Below are 18,252 nucleotides of genomic sequence, written 5' to 3'. Positions count from 1 at the left end.
CTGCCATTCAGATAACTCCATAATTCCATTTGAATAATTTGGTTGCACCTACTTCCATCACACTCTGAAATAGTGCCATCCAGATCCCAATCACTCTCAACCACTTTTCTTCATTATCACCACTGCTTCTTTAGCTCTTTAACATAAATCTATGCCCTCTTGTTCACCATCATTTCACAAGGGGGTACAGTTTTTCTCTAGTCGAAAAGGAATTCCTGATGAAGGACTTATGCTCAAAATGTCGACTCTCCTGCTCCTTGGAAGCTACCTGACCTACTGTGCTTTTCCAGCGCCACACTTTTCAACTCTGATCTCCAGCATCTGCAGTTCTCACTTTCTCTCAGTTTTTCTCTCTCCACTCTGTTCAGACGCCTCAGAAATTTGAACACCCCTATTATATCTCCATTCAGTTGTACCAATCAATACAAAGAAATGGAACTGGATGGATCTCCAGACCTCGACCTCGGCACTGGAAAAGACAACGGCAGATACAGTCCTATTGACCCTGCAAAGTCCCCCTTACTAACATCTGGGGCTATTGCCAAAATTGGGAGGGCTGTCTCACAAACTAGGCAAGCAACAACCTGGCATAGTCATACTCACTGAACCATATCTTACAAACAATGTCCCAGACACCACCACGACCATCCCTGGATATGTCCTGTCTCAGCGGCAAGACTGCAGCAAGTGGCAAGGGAACCAACAAGAGGGAAAAACATATTTGACCTTTCCTTACCAACCTACCAGCTGCAGATGCATCTGTCCATGACAGTATCGGCAAGAGCGACCACCACACAGTCCTTGTGGATACAAAGTCCTGCTTTCACATTGAGAATATCCTCCATCGGGTTGTGTGGCTCTATCACCGACTTCGAACAAATCTAGCAACTCAAAACTGAGCATCCACGAGGCACTGTGAGCCATCAACAGCAGTAGAATTGTGCTCCAGCGCAATCTGTAACCTCATGGTCCAGCATATCCTCCACTCAACCATTATCATCAAGACAGGGGATCAATCCTGGTTCAATAGAGAGTACAGGAGGGCATGGCAGGGGCAGCACCAGGCAAAAATGAAGATGAGGTGTCAACCAGGTGAAGCCACCAAACACGACTATTTGCAAGTGGTAGACAGAGCTAAGTAATCCCACAACCATAGGATCAGATTTAAGCTCTGCAGTGCTGCCACATCCAGTTGCGAAAGGTGGTAGATGAGTAAATAACTCACTGGAGTAGGAGACTCTGCAAATATCCCTATCCTCAATGATGGAAGAGCCCAGCACATCAGTGCAAAAGGTAAGGCTGTTGCTTTCGCAGCAATCTTTAGCCAGAAGTGCGAAGTAGATAATCCATCTCAGCCTCCTCCAGTCGTCTAGGAGAAAGTGAGGACTGCAGATGCTGGAGATCACAGAGCTGAAAAAGTGTTGCTGGAAAAGTGCAGCAGGTCAGGCAGCATCCAAGGAGCAGGAGAATCGACGTTTCGAGCATGAGCCCTTCTTCAGGAATGAGGAAAGTGTGCCAAGCAGGCTAAGATAAAAGGTAGGGAGGAGGGACTTGGGGGAGGGGCATTGGAAATGCGATAGGTGGAAGGAGGTTAAGGTGAGGGTGATAGGCCGGACTGGGGGTGGGGGAGGAGAGGTCAGGAAGAAGATTGCAGGTTAGGGTTCGAGGGTTGGGACTGAGACAAGGTGGGGGGAGGGGAAATGAGGAAGCTGGAGAAATCTGAGTTCATCCCTTGTGGTTGGAGGGTTCCTAGGCGGAAGATGAGGCGCTCTTCCTCCAGCCGTCGTGTTGCTATGGTCTGGCAATGGAGGACTCCAAGGACCTGCATGTCCTTGGTGGAGTGGGAGGGGGAGTTGAAGTGTTGAGCCACGGGGTGGTTGGGTTGGTTGGTCCGGGTGTCCCAGAGGTGTTCTCTGAAATGTTCCGCAAGTAGGCGGCCTGTCTCCCCAATATAGAGGAGGCCACATCGGGTGCAGCGGATGCAGTAAATGATGTGTGTGGAGGTGGAGGTGAATTCATTTCCCCTCCCCCCACCTCAGTCCCAACCCTCGAATTCAGCACCATCTTCCTAACCTGCAATCTTCTTCCTGACCTCTCCGCCCCCACCCCCACTCCGGCCTATCATCCTCGCCTTAACCTCCTTCCACCTATTGCATTTCCAACGCCCCTCCCCCAAGTCCCTCCTCTCTACCTTTTATCTTAGCTTGGCACACTTTCCTCATGCCCGAAACGTCGATTCTCCTGCTCCTTGGATGCTGCCTGACCTGCTGCACTTTTCCAGCAACACATTTTCAGCTCCTCCACTGGTCCCCAGCATTACAGAACCAGGCATCAGCCAATTTGATTCACTCCATATGATATCAAGAAATGGTTGGAGATGTTGGATATTGCACAGGCAACAGGCCCTTACAATATTCTAGTAACAATACTGAAACATGTACTCCAGAACTTGCTGCTGCCCTATCAAAACTGTTCCAGTACAGTTACAACACTGGCATTTACCCAACAATGTCGAAAATTACCCAAGTATGTACTGGACATAAAAAGCAGGCCAAATCCAACCCGGCCAATTACTGCCCAATCCGTGTACTCTCAATCACAAGTAAAGTGATGGAAGGTGTCATCAACAGTGCTTTCATGCAGCATCTGCTCAGCAATAACCTGCTCCATGATGCCCAGTTTGGGTTCCGCAAGGACCTTATTACAGTCTTGAGTCAAACAGGGATAATGGAGCTGAATTCCAGAGTGGAAGTGAGAGTGATAGCCATTGACATCAAGGCTTCATTCAACAGAGTATGGCATCAAGAAATCCTGGCAAAACTGGAATCAATGGGAATTCGGGTCAAACTCTCCAATGGTTAGAGTCATACCTGACACACAGAAAGATGGTTGTGGTTGTTGAGGTCAATCATCTCAACTCCAGGACATCTCTGCAGGAGTTCCTCAGGGTAGTTTCCTAGGCCTAACCATTTCAACTTCTTAATCAATGACCTTCCCTTCATCATAAGGCCAGAAGTGAGGATATTTGCTGATGATTGCACAATATTCAAGACTCCTAAGATACTAAAATAGTCCATGTTCAAATACAACAAGACATGGACAGTATCCAGGCTTGGGCTAACAAGTGACAAGTAACATTCGTGCCACACAAATGCATCATCAATAGGAGACAATCTAATCACCACCCCTGATATTCAATGGTGTTACCATCACTGAATTCCCCATTGTCAACATCCTGGAGGTTATCATTGACCACAAACTCAACTGGACTCACCATATAAACACCATGGCTACAAGAACATGTCAGAGACTAGGAATACTGCACAGAGTACACACACCTCTGAGTTTCCAAAGCCTGTCCACCATCTACAAGGCACAAGTCAGGAGTGTGATGGTTTCCTCTCCACTTGCCTGGATGAGTGCAGCCTTAACAATACTCAAGAAGCTTGACACCATCCAGGACAAAGCAGCCCGCTTGATTGGCACCACATCCACAAGCATCCACTCCCTCCACCACTGAAACTCAGTAGCAGCACAGTGTACTATCTACAATATGCACTGCAGAAATTCACCAAAGATCATTAGACACACACCTTCCAAATCCATGTCCACTTCCATCTAGAAGGACAAGGGCAGCAGATATATGGGAATACCACCACCTTCAAGTTCCCCTCCAAACCACTCACCATCCTGACTTTGATATATATCACTATTCCTTCACTGTTGCTGGGTTAAAATTCTTGAATTCCCTCCCTATGGGTCATCCCATAGCAGGTAAACTGCAGCGGTTCAAGATGGCAGCTCACCACCACCTTCTCAAGGACAACTAGGGACAGGCAATAAATGCTGGCCAGCCAGTGACACCCACATCCCACAAATTAATTTTTTAAAAGTCTCCTCTTAGGCTTTCCTTCTCCAAGGAAAACTGACCCATCTTCTCCAAACTACCTTGGAATTTAAATTCCTGGAACCAACCTTATAGATTTTTTTTCTGCACACTCTCAAATGTCTTTGTATTTGGCATACTAATCGCACCCAGAACTGGTCAGTTAAATCTAAACCAGTGCTCTACATTTGTACATAATAATAAACATTAGATTGGGCATGATTTTATTAAATAACATGGCATGCATGAGCAGCCTTCTCTTTGTTCAAATGATTGGATGTACTACTTGCTCTTATACTCTATGACCATAGAAACTTCATGCTTTATTAGCCATTCTTTTGAACTATTGTGCCACCTTCAATGATGTCAACTACTCTTGTACCCTTTTAAGGTAGTACCTTTTTATATCATAATGCCTCTCCATGTTTTTCCTGTCAAAATGAATTTGTTTGAAATTCTCTGCAATGAGCTTCATCTGCCACCCGTCTGCCCAATCCACCATTGATTTTCTTTTGGGGTTCTACTCCATTCTCCTCATAGTTAACAATATTTTCAAGTTTTGTATAATCTGTTTTGCAATTGTGCTCTGCAAAATCCATCTACCCCTGCACACCAAGGTCTAGATCAATAATCTATTTCAGGAAGAGCAAGGAAACCAACACTGATCCTGGAGACCGTTTTCTACAAATCTTTTTCCAATCTAAAAGAACCCATTAACTACTATTCTTGATTTCCTGTCAGCCAGCCAATTTTGTATCCATGTTATAATATCCTTTTTATTCCATAAGCTATGACTTTGCCCACAAGTCTATTGTGCAGCATTTTATCAAACACCTTCAGCATTTCCCTCATCAACCCCCCATCACCTCTTCAAAACAATCCAGCCAATTTATTAAACATTTCAGATGACCAACTCTATTCTAGATTCATTACCCACATTTGTCCAAATTATTGTTGATTTTGACTCAGACAAATGCTATGAAGTGGTAATGTTGTGGAAGTGCTGTTTTCTAAAGAGATATCAAATCGAGGCCTGGTCTGCACAACAAGACCTGGAGGCAGGATTTCGAACAAGAATATTCTGGAACAAAACGTTCTGAAGAAGTCAATTCAGACTTGAAACATTAACTTTCTCTCTCTCCCTCTCCACAGAGCCTGTCAGATCTGCTGAGTTTCACCAGCTATTTCTTGTGAATGTTTACATGACAATGTAGTCTAATCAACCAGTTGAGAGATGTTGTTACACACATACAGCAAAGTCATAGAGATTACAGCACGGAAACAGACCCTTTGGTCCAACTCATCCATGCTGATCAGATATCCTAACCTTATCTAATCCCATATCCCTCTAAACCCTCCCTATTCATATACCTATCCATATGCCTTTAAATGATGTAACTGTATCAGCTTCGACCTTTTCCTCTGGCAGCTCATTCCATACACACACCACCCTCTATGTGAAAATGTTGCCCCTTAGGTCTCGTTTATATCTTTTCCCTCTCACCCTAAACCTACGCCATCTAGTTCTGGACCCGCCCGCTGCAGGGAAAAGACCTTGGCTATTTATCCTATCCATGCCTCTCACGATTGAATAAGACTCTAAAAAATCACTCCTCAGCCTCCGACATTCCAGGGAAAACGGCCCTAGTCTACAGCCTCTCCGTATTGCTCAAATCCTCCAACCCTGGCAACATCCTTGTAAATCTTTCCGGAACCCTTTCAAGTTTCATAACATCCTTCCAATAGAAAGGAGACCTGAATTGATGCAATATTCCAACAGTGACCTAACCAATGTCCTGTACAGTTGCAACATGACCTCCCAACTCCTGTACTCAATACTCTGACCAATAAAGGAAAGCATACCAAATGCCTTCTTCACTATCCTATCTACCTGCGACTCCACTTTCAAAGAACTGTGAACCTGCAATCCAAGGTCTCTCTGTTCAGCAACACTACCCAGGACCTTACCATTAAGTGTATCAGTGCTCCTCTGATTTGATTTTCCAAAATGCATTTTCCACCTCACATTTATCTAAATTAAACTCAATCTGCCACTCCTCAGCCTATTGGCCCATCTGATCAAGATCCTGTTGTAATCTGACATAACTTTCTTCACTATCCACTACACCTCCAATTTTGGTGTCATCTGCAAACGTACTGACTATACCTCCTTTATTCACATCCAAATCATTTATATAAATAATGAAAAGCAGTGGACCCAACACCAATCCTTGTGGCATACCACTGGTTACAGACCTCCAGTCTGAAAATCAACCCTCCACCACCACTCTCTGTCTTCTACCTTCAAGCCAGTTTTGTGTCCAAATAGCTTGTCCTCCCGGTATTCCATGAGATCTAACCTTGCTAACCAGTCTCCCATGAGGAACCTTGTCGAACGCCTTACTGAAGTCCATATAGATCACATCTACTGTCTGCCCTCATCAATCCTCTTTGTTACTTATTCAAAAAAACTCAATCAAGTTTGTGAGATATGATTTCCCATGCACAAAGTTATGCTGACTATCCCTAACCAGTCCTTGCCTTTCCAAATACATGTAAATCCTGTCCCTCAGGATTTCCTCCAACAACTTGCCCACCACTGATGTCAGGCTCACTGGTCTATTGTTCCCTGGCTTTTCCCTAGCACCTCCAGTCTTCCAACACCTTACCTGTGACTATTGATGATACAAATATCTCATCCAACAATGACTTCCCTAGCTTCCCACAGAGTCCTATGGTACACCTGATAAAGTCCTGGGTATTTATCCACTTTTATACATTTCAAGACATCCTGCATAGGAATGTAGTATGGACAATTTTCAAGATGTCACCATCTATTTCCCAACAGTATATATCTTCCATGTCCTTCTCCACACTGATGCAAAATACTCATTTAGTATTAGCACTTGGGGCAAAGGTGGTGGTGGGGGGGGGGGAACAAAAGGAGGATTAGGCTATTGAGTTGGATGATCAGCTATGATGGTGATGAATAGCAGAGTAGGCTGAAAGGGCCAAATGGCCTTTTTCTGCTCCTCTCTTCTATATGTGGTGCAGGTGGGACTTGAACCCAGAGCTACTGGCCCACAGGTATGGATACTACAACTATTCCCCAATAGCCCTTCTTGGGCTTCGACATACCTTGGTAAATATTCATTCCTAAATCAACATCACAACATAATGGTGGCTCAGTGGTTAGCACTGCTGCCTCACAGCACCAGGGTTCCAGGTGCGATTCCAGCCTCGGGTTTGCATGTTCTCCTCGTGTCTGTGGGTGTTTCCTCCCACACACAGATGTGCAGGTTAGTCAAATTGGCTATGCTAAGTTGCCCATAGTGTAAGACGCATTAGTCAGAGGGAAATGGGTCTGGGTGGGTTGCTCTTCGGAGGGTCAGCGTGGACTGGTTAGGCCGAAGGGCCTGTTTCCACACTGCAGGGAATCTAATCTAATCTAAGACGGTGGCTCAGTGGTTAGCACTGCTGCCTCACAGCGCCAGGGACCCGGGTTCAATTCCCGACTCGGGCAACTGACTGTGTGGAGTTTGCACGTTCTCCCCGTGTCTGCGTGGGTTTCCTCCGGGTGCTCCGGTTTCCTCCTACAGTCCAAAGATGTGCAGGTCAGGTGAATTGGCTATGCTAAATCGCCCATAGTGTTAGGTAAATATAGGGGAATGGGTGGGTTGCGCTTCGGCGGGTCGGTGTGGACTTGTTGGGCCGAAGGGCCTGTTTCCACACTGTAAGTAATCTAATCTAATCTAAGATATAGGTTCACCAGTTATTATCACGCTATTGCTTTTGTGAGTTTCATGTGCACAAATTGGTTGTCACTTTCATTAAATTAGAACACAGGCAAATTCCTGAAGACCCAGGAGTTTCTGAATGAGCTGAAAATAATTTGCCCTAAATTAAAGTCGAATTATTGCACACCTCAAAGAAGAATCAGAATGCAAGTCTAAACCAAACCCAAACCAACTTGAGTATTACATTGCTTTTTTAAAGAGTGACCCATGAGGAGGCACTCCCCCCACCCCCGCCGCCAGTGTTACAGTCTGACCAATAGGAACGGGGAAAGCTCAAATGGGGCTGGTACTGACCAATCATCGAGCAAGCCGGACACCAGCCGCGCGCGATTTGTCCAATAGGTGCCACGGCCCGGGAGACTCGTGGGCCATTGGCGGGATGACCATGTCCCGCGGGCTGACCAATAGAACGCGGCCCTCGTGGCCTTTAGGCCAATGGGAGGGCGTGGATGTGGCGGAGCAATGGTGGAAGAGCGGTGGTACCGCCCGACCAATGGAAAAGGAGGCGTGCAGCAGAGGGACGAATGGGGGTCACTGAAGCGGCAGGCCAATAGGAGAGGGCGGCGGTTTTGGGCCAATGGGAGGGTAGCGGTTGGGGCGGGGGTTTGGGGGGGAGAGGCGCCTGGGAGACGGGCGCGCAGGCGCACGGGCTCCGGCGGAGCAGACAACATGGCGGCAAACGGGGAAGCATGAGTTATCTCATTCAAAAGCAGCGAAATGGCTAGCAACAGTATAAAGGTGAGGAGAGCCAGGCATGGCAATGGATGACGCCGGGGGCCAGGCGGAGAATGAAACAACTTGGCGGTGGGGGCAGGATGAGAGATTTTGTTCCCTGTCGAGGATGAGGTGGTGATAGTGCGGGGCGGGGGGGAGGAGGCGGAGGATCCATGAGGTTTAGGCCCCGGGGTATTTTCTTCAGCCTGACTCCTTGCCGTCGTAGAGTTTTAGCCCAGGGGCCCACGCGATGCTGTCAGGCTCTTGACCATCTGAAGGACACATCTCTAACGGGGCCCGCCCGCCGTGGTGCCTCACGTTTCGCTCTGCCTGGGTCTGACATGCGCCGCGGCCCTGTTAACAGGCCATTTTCTATAGTTCGGCTGCATTCCAAAATGTTCGGTTCAGCAAGAAAGCATTAAAAGAGATGAGGGGTGGGGGAGGGGCGCATGATGATTCATTCCAGCTTGGACTGTGTGTCCCCTACAGTTAACCTGGAAGGGATTCTCTCGGACAGCAGGGTATATCCTTGAGTTTTATCACAACACGTCTGTGGGCAAAAGACCTTCTAAGATCCGCGTTTGTGGATCCCAGTTTTAATACTGGGGAATGGTCGAAGTGGATTCCGACGATTTTAATTTGTAGGCGGGGGTGCTCCTGTTCTGCACGTGTTCTGAACGAAATCTCTTGGTTTCTGCCTGTACTGTAATACACATATGACACATTAGTTTTTTCGTCTCACTAATTATTGCAGTGCAAGCTGTGGTTCTGATCGAACTTGTAGCACACTTTTCTTTAACATCTAGAAAGTTTGGTAAAAGCCTTGAATGGGATTGCTGCGTGGCTTCCAGCCTCCTGCTTGTTTATCTTCAGTCGGATTTGAACAGTTCCTCTTGCTTTACTGAAATAAATTAAACTAATGTGGATAAACTGCTTACTATATTGCCATGTGTATTTTCTATAAAATCTGACCAGCATTTTCTCTCATGTCCTTGTTAGAACTATGTGTGAAAATTGAATTTATGTTTTAAAAAACAAATTCAGTACTGTCAATTGTAATATTATAACCATGAGTTGAGAAACAAATTAGTGAGTTTTGCTGTCAACTCTGCATTTAGAAATTGCTTGCTCTATGAAGCTTTTCACCACCCTGCCACCCCCTTTATCTGCATTCTATGAATGTTCCCAAGTCAAAGAAGAATATCTGAGGGCAAAGATGTTAAAACAAACAATATGAAAACCATTTTAAATATCTGCTTTGGATAGTCCCATCAACTAGCATAACTGGTCATCTTGCCAAGAACTGTAAAGTTTTTAATTGGTCTTGATAGATTAAATCATATCTGCTTTATGAACAAATCCATCAGTTGAGAAAAATGCTATTTTGACTCTTATTTGAATTTAAAGCTCTTAGGAATTATTTATGTTGAATGATTTGTAACCAGAGTGGATTTTCTGCTGCGAAAGGAAGGGCTGAAATGAGATAGTGGATAACTATTAACCTCTAAGATTTCCATTGTACCCACCACTTATTAATTTCAGTGTTTATTATGATTGTATTTATGTGTGCAAAATTAACAGTTGAAGATTTGAGGTGTCTTGCAGTGCCTGTAAAACACTCCAGAAAGAAAGGGGTCTTCTGTAATATGCTGTCATTGATTTTTTTTTCCAATTTTAAAAATACCTTTCCCAAATAATATTTATTAAAATAGTTAATTTCAATTTAAAATTAATTTGCTTTATCCAGTTTTGTTTTTGTGCAGAAAAGTAGTGCTAAATGACAATTGACACTCCACAGAAGTGGGGCTTTCAAAACTACCTGTATATTGCATTTATGTACGCCTAAAAATGCTATGGACAGCGTCTTCTCACATTTGAAGCAGATTTGTCTTAAATCAACACTGAAAATTAGATTACTTAGTGTGGAAACAGGCCCTTCGGCCCAACAAGTCCACACCGCCCCGCCGAAGCGCAATCCACCCATACCCCTACCTTTACCCCTTACCTAACACTACGGGCAATTTAGCATGGCCAATTCACCTGACCTGCACATCTTTGGACTGTGGGAGGAAACCGGAGCACCCGGAGGAAACCCACGCAGACACGGGGAGAACGTGCAAACTCCACACAGTCAGTCGCCTGAGGCGGGAATTGAACCCGGATCTCTGGCGCTGTGAGGCAGCAGTGCTAACCACTGTGCCACCATGCCGCCCAATTGTTGCTACCATAACAAGCAGTTGTACTTGCTTGCAGGAGTACTCTGTGGAAAACCTCAAATTCATCTCAAGGTCTAATTTTGAACATGCATGGCTTTTTAACCAGCAAAAGTGTTTTTATGACCTATGCTTCGAGATTGTTGCTACTGTTTCTAGTTTCTTATTTTAGCAAGCAGCAGATAAGTTGACATTACTAAAGTCTAAGGTAGATCTGTATTTGGAACAGGTAAAGTGACAAACCCTCCAATTTAATCCTTTTGAGGGAAAATAAAATTTAAAAATATATAGGAAGCATATGTATAACAAATATGTACAAACCTGACAGTAGCTCTGGCATCCAAATGTGCAGTTAATGTAATTATCCAGCAGTTTTTGTCAGATTCCCTGCACTTCTATAGGATGAACTTTTGAATTCCAGCAGATGTCAATTCGTAGAAACCACTTGAACTGATGTCAGGTTTCTTTTCTGTGCTGTAATGTTGTTATTTTTAAAAATCCTTAAGTGACTTGCGTTTTTAATGGATTACTAAATCATCATTACTCCTGAATATTTCCTTTCATCTTTGAAAAACTAATTTTATTTGTGGAAGGTCAAATTTTTATATGATAACCTTTTTTATTTAGTATTTAAAATCTTTTTTAGCTTATTGCTGACCCCCATTGAGTTTGTACCAATCAGTTATATTATTCTTCAACGTGATTGGCTGATTAATCTGACATCACAGTTGCTGAACTTACAGCGACCTCTTACAATTGGCCCCAGAATCAGTGACTCCCCTAAAGGAAGAATCCATGCTAGAAATTGTCAGACAAATGTCTAACATGAATTAAGGGCAGTGATATCATTTGTCATTTTGCCACCGATTGTGACATCTGGCTGTAGAATTAGGAGCTACTTGACCTAATTGTCTAGGCAAGCTTCATGATAGAGTTCTGAAAGTAATTAACCAATTCCTTTTGGAAATTCCTTTTGATTTCTATCTCCACCACCCTGACTTGCATAGAATTTCAGGTTCTTTGCCAGTCAAAGTAAATCTCAGTGCCCTGCTTAGTGACTGTTCTGTCAGTGGAATATGTATCCTCCTTTGTTCATCAAAACTGTTAAATGATTTTGAAAAACTGTATCAGGATGCCTCTTTGCTTTCTCCAAGGAGAATCATTGTATGACTTTCCATATAACTGAAGTTTTTAAAAAAAGTTTACTATTTTTTATTCCTCCCCTCAAATATTTGAGAATTTTAGTAAATCTTGTCTTCACTCTTTCTGAGATGACATTCTTTCTAAAGTGTCACCAGTAATTAATTATGGATGCTTAGTACAGCCTTACTTTTGTTATTAGTTATTAATACCAGGGATCTCATGCATTTTTAACTTATTTTCACTATATACATGTCCCTATGTCTCTCCCTTTCTGCAACCCTTTCAGATTATTTAATGTCAATTTATTATTGCCTGTGTTCATTCTTCCTAATGAATTGTATTACTTCACACTTCTCTGGTAGATTCTGTTTGATGTATATCCATTTACTTCACCAAGTCTGTTTTCCTGAAGTCTGTAACTGCCCTCCTCATTTACTCTGTCATTCACCGACTTCAAAATGCAGTCCTATGTTTCTAATTCCAGAGCATCGCATTTGTTTCAAGCGGTCTTAATACCGAGCTCTAGTAGGCATCACTGTATGCATCCATCTAGTCTGGTAGACGATTGTTTGTCATCAGTCTATACTTTCTGTCTCCAAGCCAACTTTGAACTCAGAATGCCGTTGTCCTGTTATAACCAAGAGGTTCAATATTGCTTATAAGTTGTACAATAAGTAATGAGCAGGACAATGCCCCCTGCTGCAAATCTTGCTTCATGTTATACTTCTAGGCATACTTAATATAAATTTGTCAAATTTTCTTACTCAATTTTGTAATTTTAAATATCTCACTGTACTTCTAGGTTCTCACCAAGAGGTGGCTATTTGAATGCTATTGAAGGTGGCTAATTCTCTCCATTATCAATGTATTTCTTTCCTCCAGTGGGGCTGTTAGTAATGCCATGAGCAGTTTGTTAGCTTAGTAAAAGTTGCACTAGCTGACTGGTTAGTACTGTTGCTTCACAGTGCCAGGGACCTGGGTTCAAATCCAGCCTCTGGCGACTATCTACGTGGAGTTTGCTCATTCTCCTCGTGTCTGCATGAGTTTCCTCCTGCAATCCAAAGGTGTGCAGTTCAGGTGAATTAGCCATGCTAAATTGCCCATAGTATTCAGGGATGTGTAAGGTTAGGTGCATTAATTAGGGGTAAATGTAGAGTAATAGGGTAGGGGGATGGGTCTGGCTGGGTTACTCTTCGGAGGGTCGATGTGGACTTGTTGGGACGAAGGGTTTGTTTCCACATGATAGCGATTCTATGGACTGCGCTCTTGATGATAATATGCACTTGCAGCACATGTTATAACTTCTGTAATGCCAACATTTATGGATATCTGAGTGATAGTCATCTGTCCTGTGACGTACAAGCATCATGAGTGTGATGTATGTAGAGTTGAATTGAAGTTAAATTGCTTATTCCAGTTGAAGATTTATTTGAAATATTTGTCTACCTAAACCTATTAATATCTGAACTGGTCTATATATTTACATAACGTGTTAAAGGATCTAGCACTTGAGTTTATTTGCATTGCTGTGTTGAATTCAGAAAGTAAATTGTCTTTTACAGGTGGAAATGGTTTCCTTACTTGATGCTGCGGTTATATTGATAGCATTGAAATCTGTCATGTGATACATGCCAAATTGTAGTGTTGTCCTCACCATAGCAGCTGCTGCTGATGTGAATGAATTCTGTGCGTCCTTAAGAAGCTAATATTTTGCTCCCAGACAATGGTGGCAAATTATGAAGTTTAATTCAACAAAACTGGTTATCTTAGTTCTGCAGCTTTCAGTCTTTCTAGCACCAGATATATCATAAGTCATGCTTACTTGCATTTCACACTACGTACTTAGCTTGTAGTATTTTTTTTAAAGATGAAGCAAGCGAGTGAGTTGTAATATCAAGCATTAAGATGGAAGGTTGCTCTCCTTTCAGGCAACTAGGGAAGTACAATAATGTGGCCTTGCCAGGTTAACCCATGTCTGAAGTAGATAATAAAAATAGAAATTAGACTAACATGCTAATTAAAGGTTAAATATAACAATCTCATCAGAGGTTTGTGTGATGTAATAAATATTTAAGCCTCAGTTCATTTCTGCTAATGTTATCAAACTCCATTTTGCATTAACTTTCCATTTTTGACAACTTAAAGCCTTCTGCAAAATATAACTTCGTTGAGAAGGAAACTGTTTAGTTTTTGATTGTTTAGGGTAGCTCAGTGGTTGGCACTGCTACCTCACAGTGCCAGAGACCCAGGTTTGATTCCAACCTTGAGTGAGTGTTTGTGTGGAGATTGCACATTCTCCCTGGATCTGAGGGTTTTCTCTGCATGCTTTGGTTACCTCCCACAGTCCAAAGATGTGTAGGTTATGTGGATTGGCCGTGCTAAGTTGTCCCATAGTCTGACTGGGATGCTCTTGGGATGGTTGGTGCAGCCTCACTAGGCTGAATGGACTCTTCTATGCTGTAGGGATTTGATGATTCTAGATCAGTGCTTCCCAAATGTTTTCTCACTGTGACCCCATTTCAGGCTTAAATGTTATCACAAATCCTTAGAGAATACAAGTGGAGAAGTAGGGAATGGGCAGAAAACCAATGAGAGGAGGGCCTAGTTCCTTGGTAAATATTGCTGCCTTACAGCGCTCAATCTCAACATTTCAGTTGTCAATCCTATCTGGGGTCCTACCCTCCCACTTTGAGAAGTCTTAGTTTAGATCGTGTAAAGCTGAATGCATCTGTTCTGTACCAGCCACTCACTATTACCTGAATGATGATATCAGATAAAATTCTAGCAAGAAATGCTTTATTCCTGCCTCCCTGGGTTGGATTTTAACTTGTGTTGCACAGATAAAAGAATGGTGTTAATTGCCCAACTGAACCACCAAGTCCAAGGGTTATTTAGATATTTACATTTTAAGAACATTGAAAGTTAACTAAGTTTGTAGCCTTGCAATAATCACATGATCACAGATGCTACTTTGGAATATTTCATAGTCTTTGCATGTATAAGGCATTTGAAATCCTTGACTGATTTCCTGAAAATATTCGCCGACTTGTAAGTATGCTTGCAATTTTATACAATTGCAACAGGAACGTGTATTGTGTAATAACTGAGTTGTTAACTGGAAAAAAAAGCTTAAGAATAAAGTAGATGTACGTTTGTAGGTACTTAAATTGCAACTTTATTTCATGTTTATGAAAAAAACTAAATTAATATTTAACATGCTTTTCATAATCTTGTACAAACAAAGTTGAGATTTCCCACCTTGTATGGCTGAGTCTGTTAGGTTGAAAGGGACAATTTTGTTCATTCACGTTGGCTGATATATATTGTCTATCTTGCATGCGGGCAACATAGAGAACCCATTTAAGTTAGTAACACAAGCTGTTCCAGTTGAATCTTTTTAAAAAATTTTAAAGTATTTTTATTGACTGACTGAGAAACTCACCGCCTTGTCTGAAGGAGCTTCATAGTTGCACTAATACTGCTACATAATGGATCTTGCCCTCCAACATCAAAAGATGTCAGAATCTTTAAGCATTGGCAGGTGGGACTAAAACATAGTAGGATTTTAAGCAGTGTGAAATTTAATAGCAGCACTGAGTCTTGGAGAATCAATGTTATATTCAGTAGAGTTTGCATGCAGAATTGTGAAACCATTGCTTCATAACACCAGTTATGCCTCGGGATGTTTTTGAACTTAATCAGCAAAAACTGTATTCTGAGGGAATTGGTAGGCCTTCTGTGGATTTCCGGTCAGAATACTGTGCTTTTTAGAACCTGTCTTATAATCTTACCTGAAACAGAGTTCACTCTTGACTGGTCTACCTGATTTAAAGCCTTCTGTCTTGTGATACGATATTTGGCACTGTGGTCAGCTCTATATTAAATCTATGTTGTGCAAATGCTTTGAATGAAATTTAAAAGTGTAATCTCCAAGAATTAAGCCTGGGTAAAGTTTATTGGGACCTTGGACTGCCCAAGTACCAGGTTCTCATTTTGTACCTTGTCAGTTGGGAATCCAAAGGAATGCAAAGCAAGGGTATGTTAGGTTTGCTAATAAACAATGCCCTGTGGACATACCGCTTTAGTTACCAGATTACTGAATTTGTCAGAGGGTTGTCTTAACTACAGATTTCCAAAGCAAAGCATGATATCTTAGAACTGACTGGATGCCAAAAAGACCATGTTTCTGTTTGGGGGGGATAGGTGGTGGGAGAAGAAATCACCATTATGGGTGATTTGGGCTGCATTCAGTGAGGTATTATGATAAAATCATGGGTTTTTCTCTCTAGCTATTTGAGTGTAAACTATGTATTTTGTTAAGTTGCAGTGTTGTTGTATGTTGTGCAGTTTAACATGTTTGGTTGGTAATTTAATTGAGTTGAAAGCTTTCCAACATATATGAAGCTGGTATAGCAACTTGAGTTTTTAAAATTCAATCTTATTGGAAAAATTAAAAGTAAGAGCTGCGACATGGACCTGCGTTTGATTCCAGCCTTGTGTGACTGTGCAAGCTCCACACAGACATTCTCACCATTTCTGTGGGGATTTTCACTGGCCATTCTGGTTTCCTTCTGCAGTCCAAAAATGAGAAAGTTGAGTGGCCGTGGTAAATTGCCCTGCAGTGTCCAGGCATGTACAAGCCAAATGAATTAGCCATGGTTAATGTAGGGTTGCAGGGATAGGGTAGGAAGCTCTTTGGAGGGTCAGTGCAGACTTGATGAGCCAATTGGCTTCTATCTGCACTATAAGGATTCTGATTTTTTTTTTGTGTTCGGAGTGGGAGAAGCTATCACTGTATTTGACAATAAAACATGTTTGTGCAAAAATAGATGGCATTTATTTTTCAACTTAGCATTTTCCAAAGAACTTCACAATCAACTGATTACTTTCTCTGTATACCCAAATCATGAGAGCTAATTAATGTGTGCTAGCTCGGTACTGTGTACATTAACCTCTAACTATTCAACATGTAGTATGTAGTTAATATATAGGGATTATGACATTGCATTTATGACTTTTGGTTAAAACTCAGATCAGAAGATCTTGAGTTCGGTTTCTGTTTTGTACTGAGTTAACTGATCTTGATCATGGCACGAGTTAAAATGTAATATTTTGTATGGATTATTTAGGTGTAACATAAATCCAACTCCATGATGATGCATATAAAATATGTTGCAAATTAACCATCAATGACTTATCTATTTAAATTTCCTATAATTGGTCCAATTGGTCTTGACCCATGGGTTCTTCACTAATTGTGCAAAACCAGTAATGTAGCTGTAATGAACTAAAAGTAATTGCTATTAGTATAGGGTCAATAAATCATCCCAAAACCAGAAAATGAAACATTGCTGAATCTGACAGAAAAATGCTGCCTGAATTTTGATTACTAGATGAAGGAGAGCACAATTAAAGACATTGGATTTGTTTCATTGTTTGTTTTTGATTTAATCAAGCTTTTCACAAATGGGGAGGGGGGTGTGTGAGGAGGGAACGTAGTTGTAATTTTTGGATCGATTTAGTTTAAACAGTTTTCAGGTGACCTTCTAAGTTCTGATTTGGCATTTGAAAATATTTCTCACTTTAGGTTTATTGGGGGGTGCTCTCTATTTTCAGGATATTTAACAATAAGTGTTTTAAGAATATTTTAAGTTGCTGAACTACGAAGTCAGAGACTCAAACAAATTATTGTTTATGGGAGTTTTATTAACTTCAGAATAGGTGACTAGTATATATGTTTGTGGATTTACGGGATCCAGTCAACCATGATATACAATGTGCTGGGGATTGAATGAGCTACGGTTCCGTTAAGGTCAGTGACAATTGGATTCTAATGACTCATCACAATTTAAGTATATGTTTAAGTATGTGGATTTCTTTCCATTGTCCTACACTCTCTCTGTTGTAGGTAATTAGTAATGCAGCCTATTGATTGGGTTTGCGATTCTCAAATCAGATTAGCAGAGTATTGTGGCTAATAACCATGTGTTTTAATATTTGGTTGAGCTAGTTAAAGCAATCTCCTTTTTTAAAAAAATATACTTTATTCACAAAATATGTGAAAGTACATTAAATATGAGTTGAAATTTGGCAGTGCATGAAGTGTAATACAGATTACTTTCTTTCACATGAGGTGCTTCAGCATACATACCACTACAGGTGACGTTTATAATGAGCAATTATCTTTTACGTCAAACACTTGAAGATGCGTACAATTAGAGGATTTTAATGATTTCTAAACCCTCTATATCTCATGGTGGGAAGCTTTTGTTGTCTTTTTTTCCTTGAGCTTTGGTGAAGTTTGTCGAAGTATACCTTGTACTGCTGACTGGCACATTCCAACCTTTAACCAAATCAGACTGTACATAATTCCACCTTCATAAACCTCAGCCATGCCAGCCCCTGCCTTAGCCCAACTGCTGTTGAAAACTTGGTGTGTCTCATCTCCAGATTATATGGCTCACATGCTCTCCTGGTTGAAGATGGAAAGCCAACCATC

The 18,252-nt window shown here is 42.0% G+C and overlaps 1 protein-coding gene across 1 annotated transcript in view; it reads left to right on the top strand.

Annotated features, from left to right (window-relative positions):
- Positions 1-8,292: 8,292 nt before the first annotated feature.
- usp10 (ubiquitin specific peptidase 10) overlaps positions 8,293-18,252 on the top strand; it is a 73,587-nt gene continuing 63,627 nt past the window's right edge. Inside the window, exon 1 of the mRNA XM_072595931.1 lies at positions 8,293-8,421. Within this exon, the coding sequence (XP_072452032.1) occupies positions 8,401-8,421 (21 nt within the window). The 5' untranslated portion in view covers positions 8,293-8,400. The remainder of the gene's footprint in view (positions 8,422-18,252) is intronic.

Source organism: Chiloscyllium punctatum, chromosome 26 (genome assembly GCF_047496795.1).
Source record: "Chiloscyllium punctatum isolate Juve2018m chromosome 26, sChiPun1.3, whole genome shotgun sequence".
Taxonomy (NCBI): domain Eukaryota; kingdom Metazoa; phylum Chordata; class Chondrichthyes; order Orectolobiformes; family Hemiscylliidae; genus Chiloscyllium; species Chiloscyllium punctatum.
The sequence above is the reverse complement of the archived record's forward strand: the minus strand, read 5'-3'. Positions and strand labels throughout refer to the sequence as shown.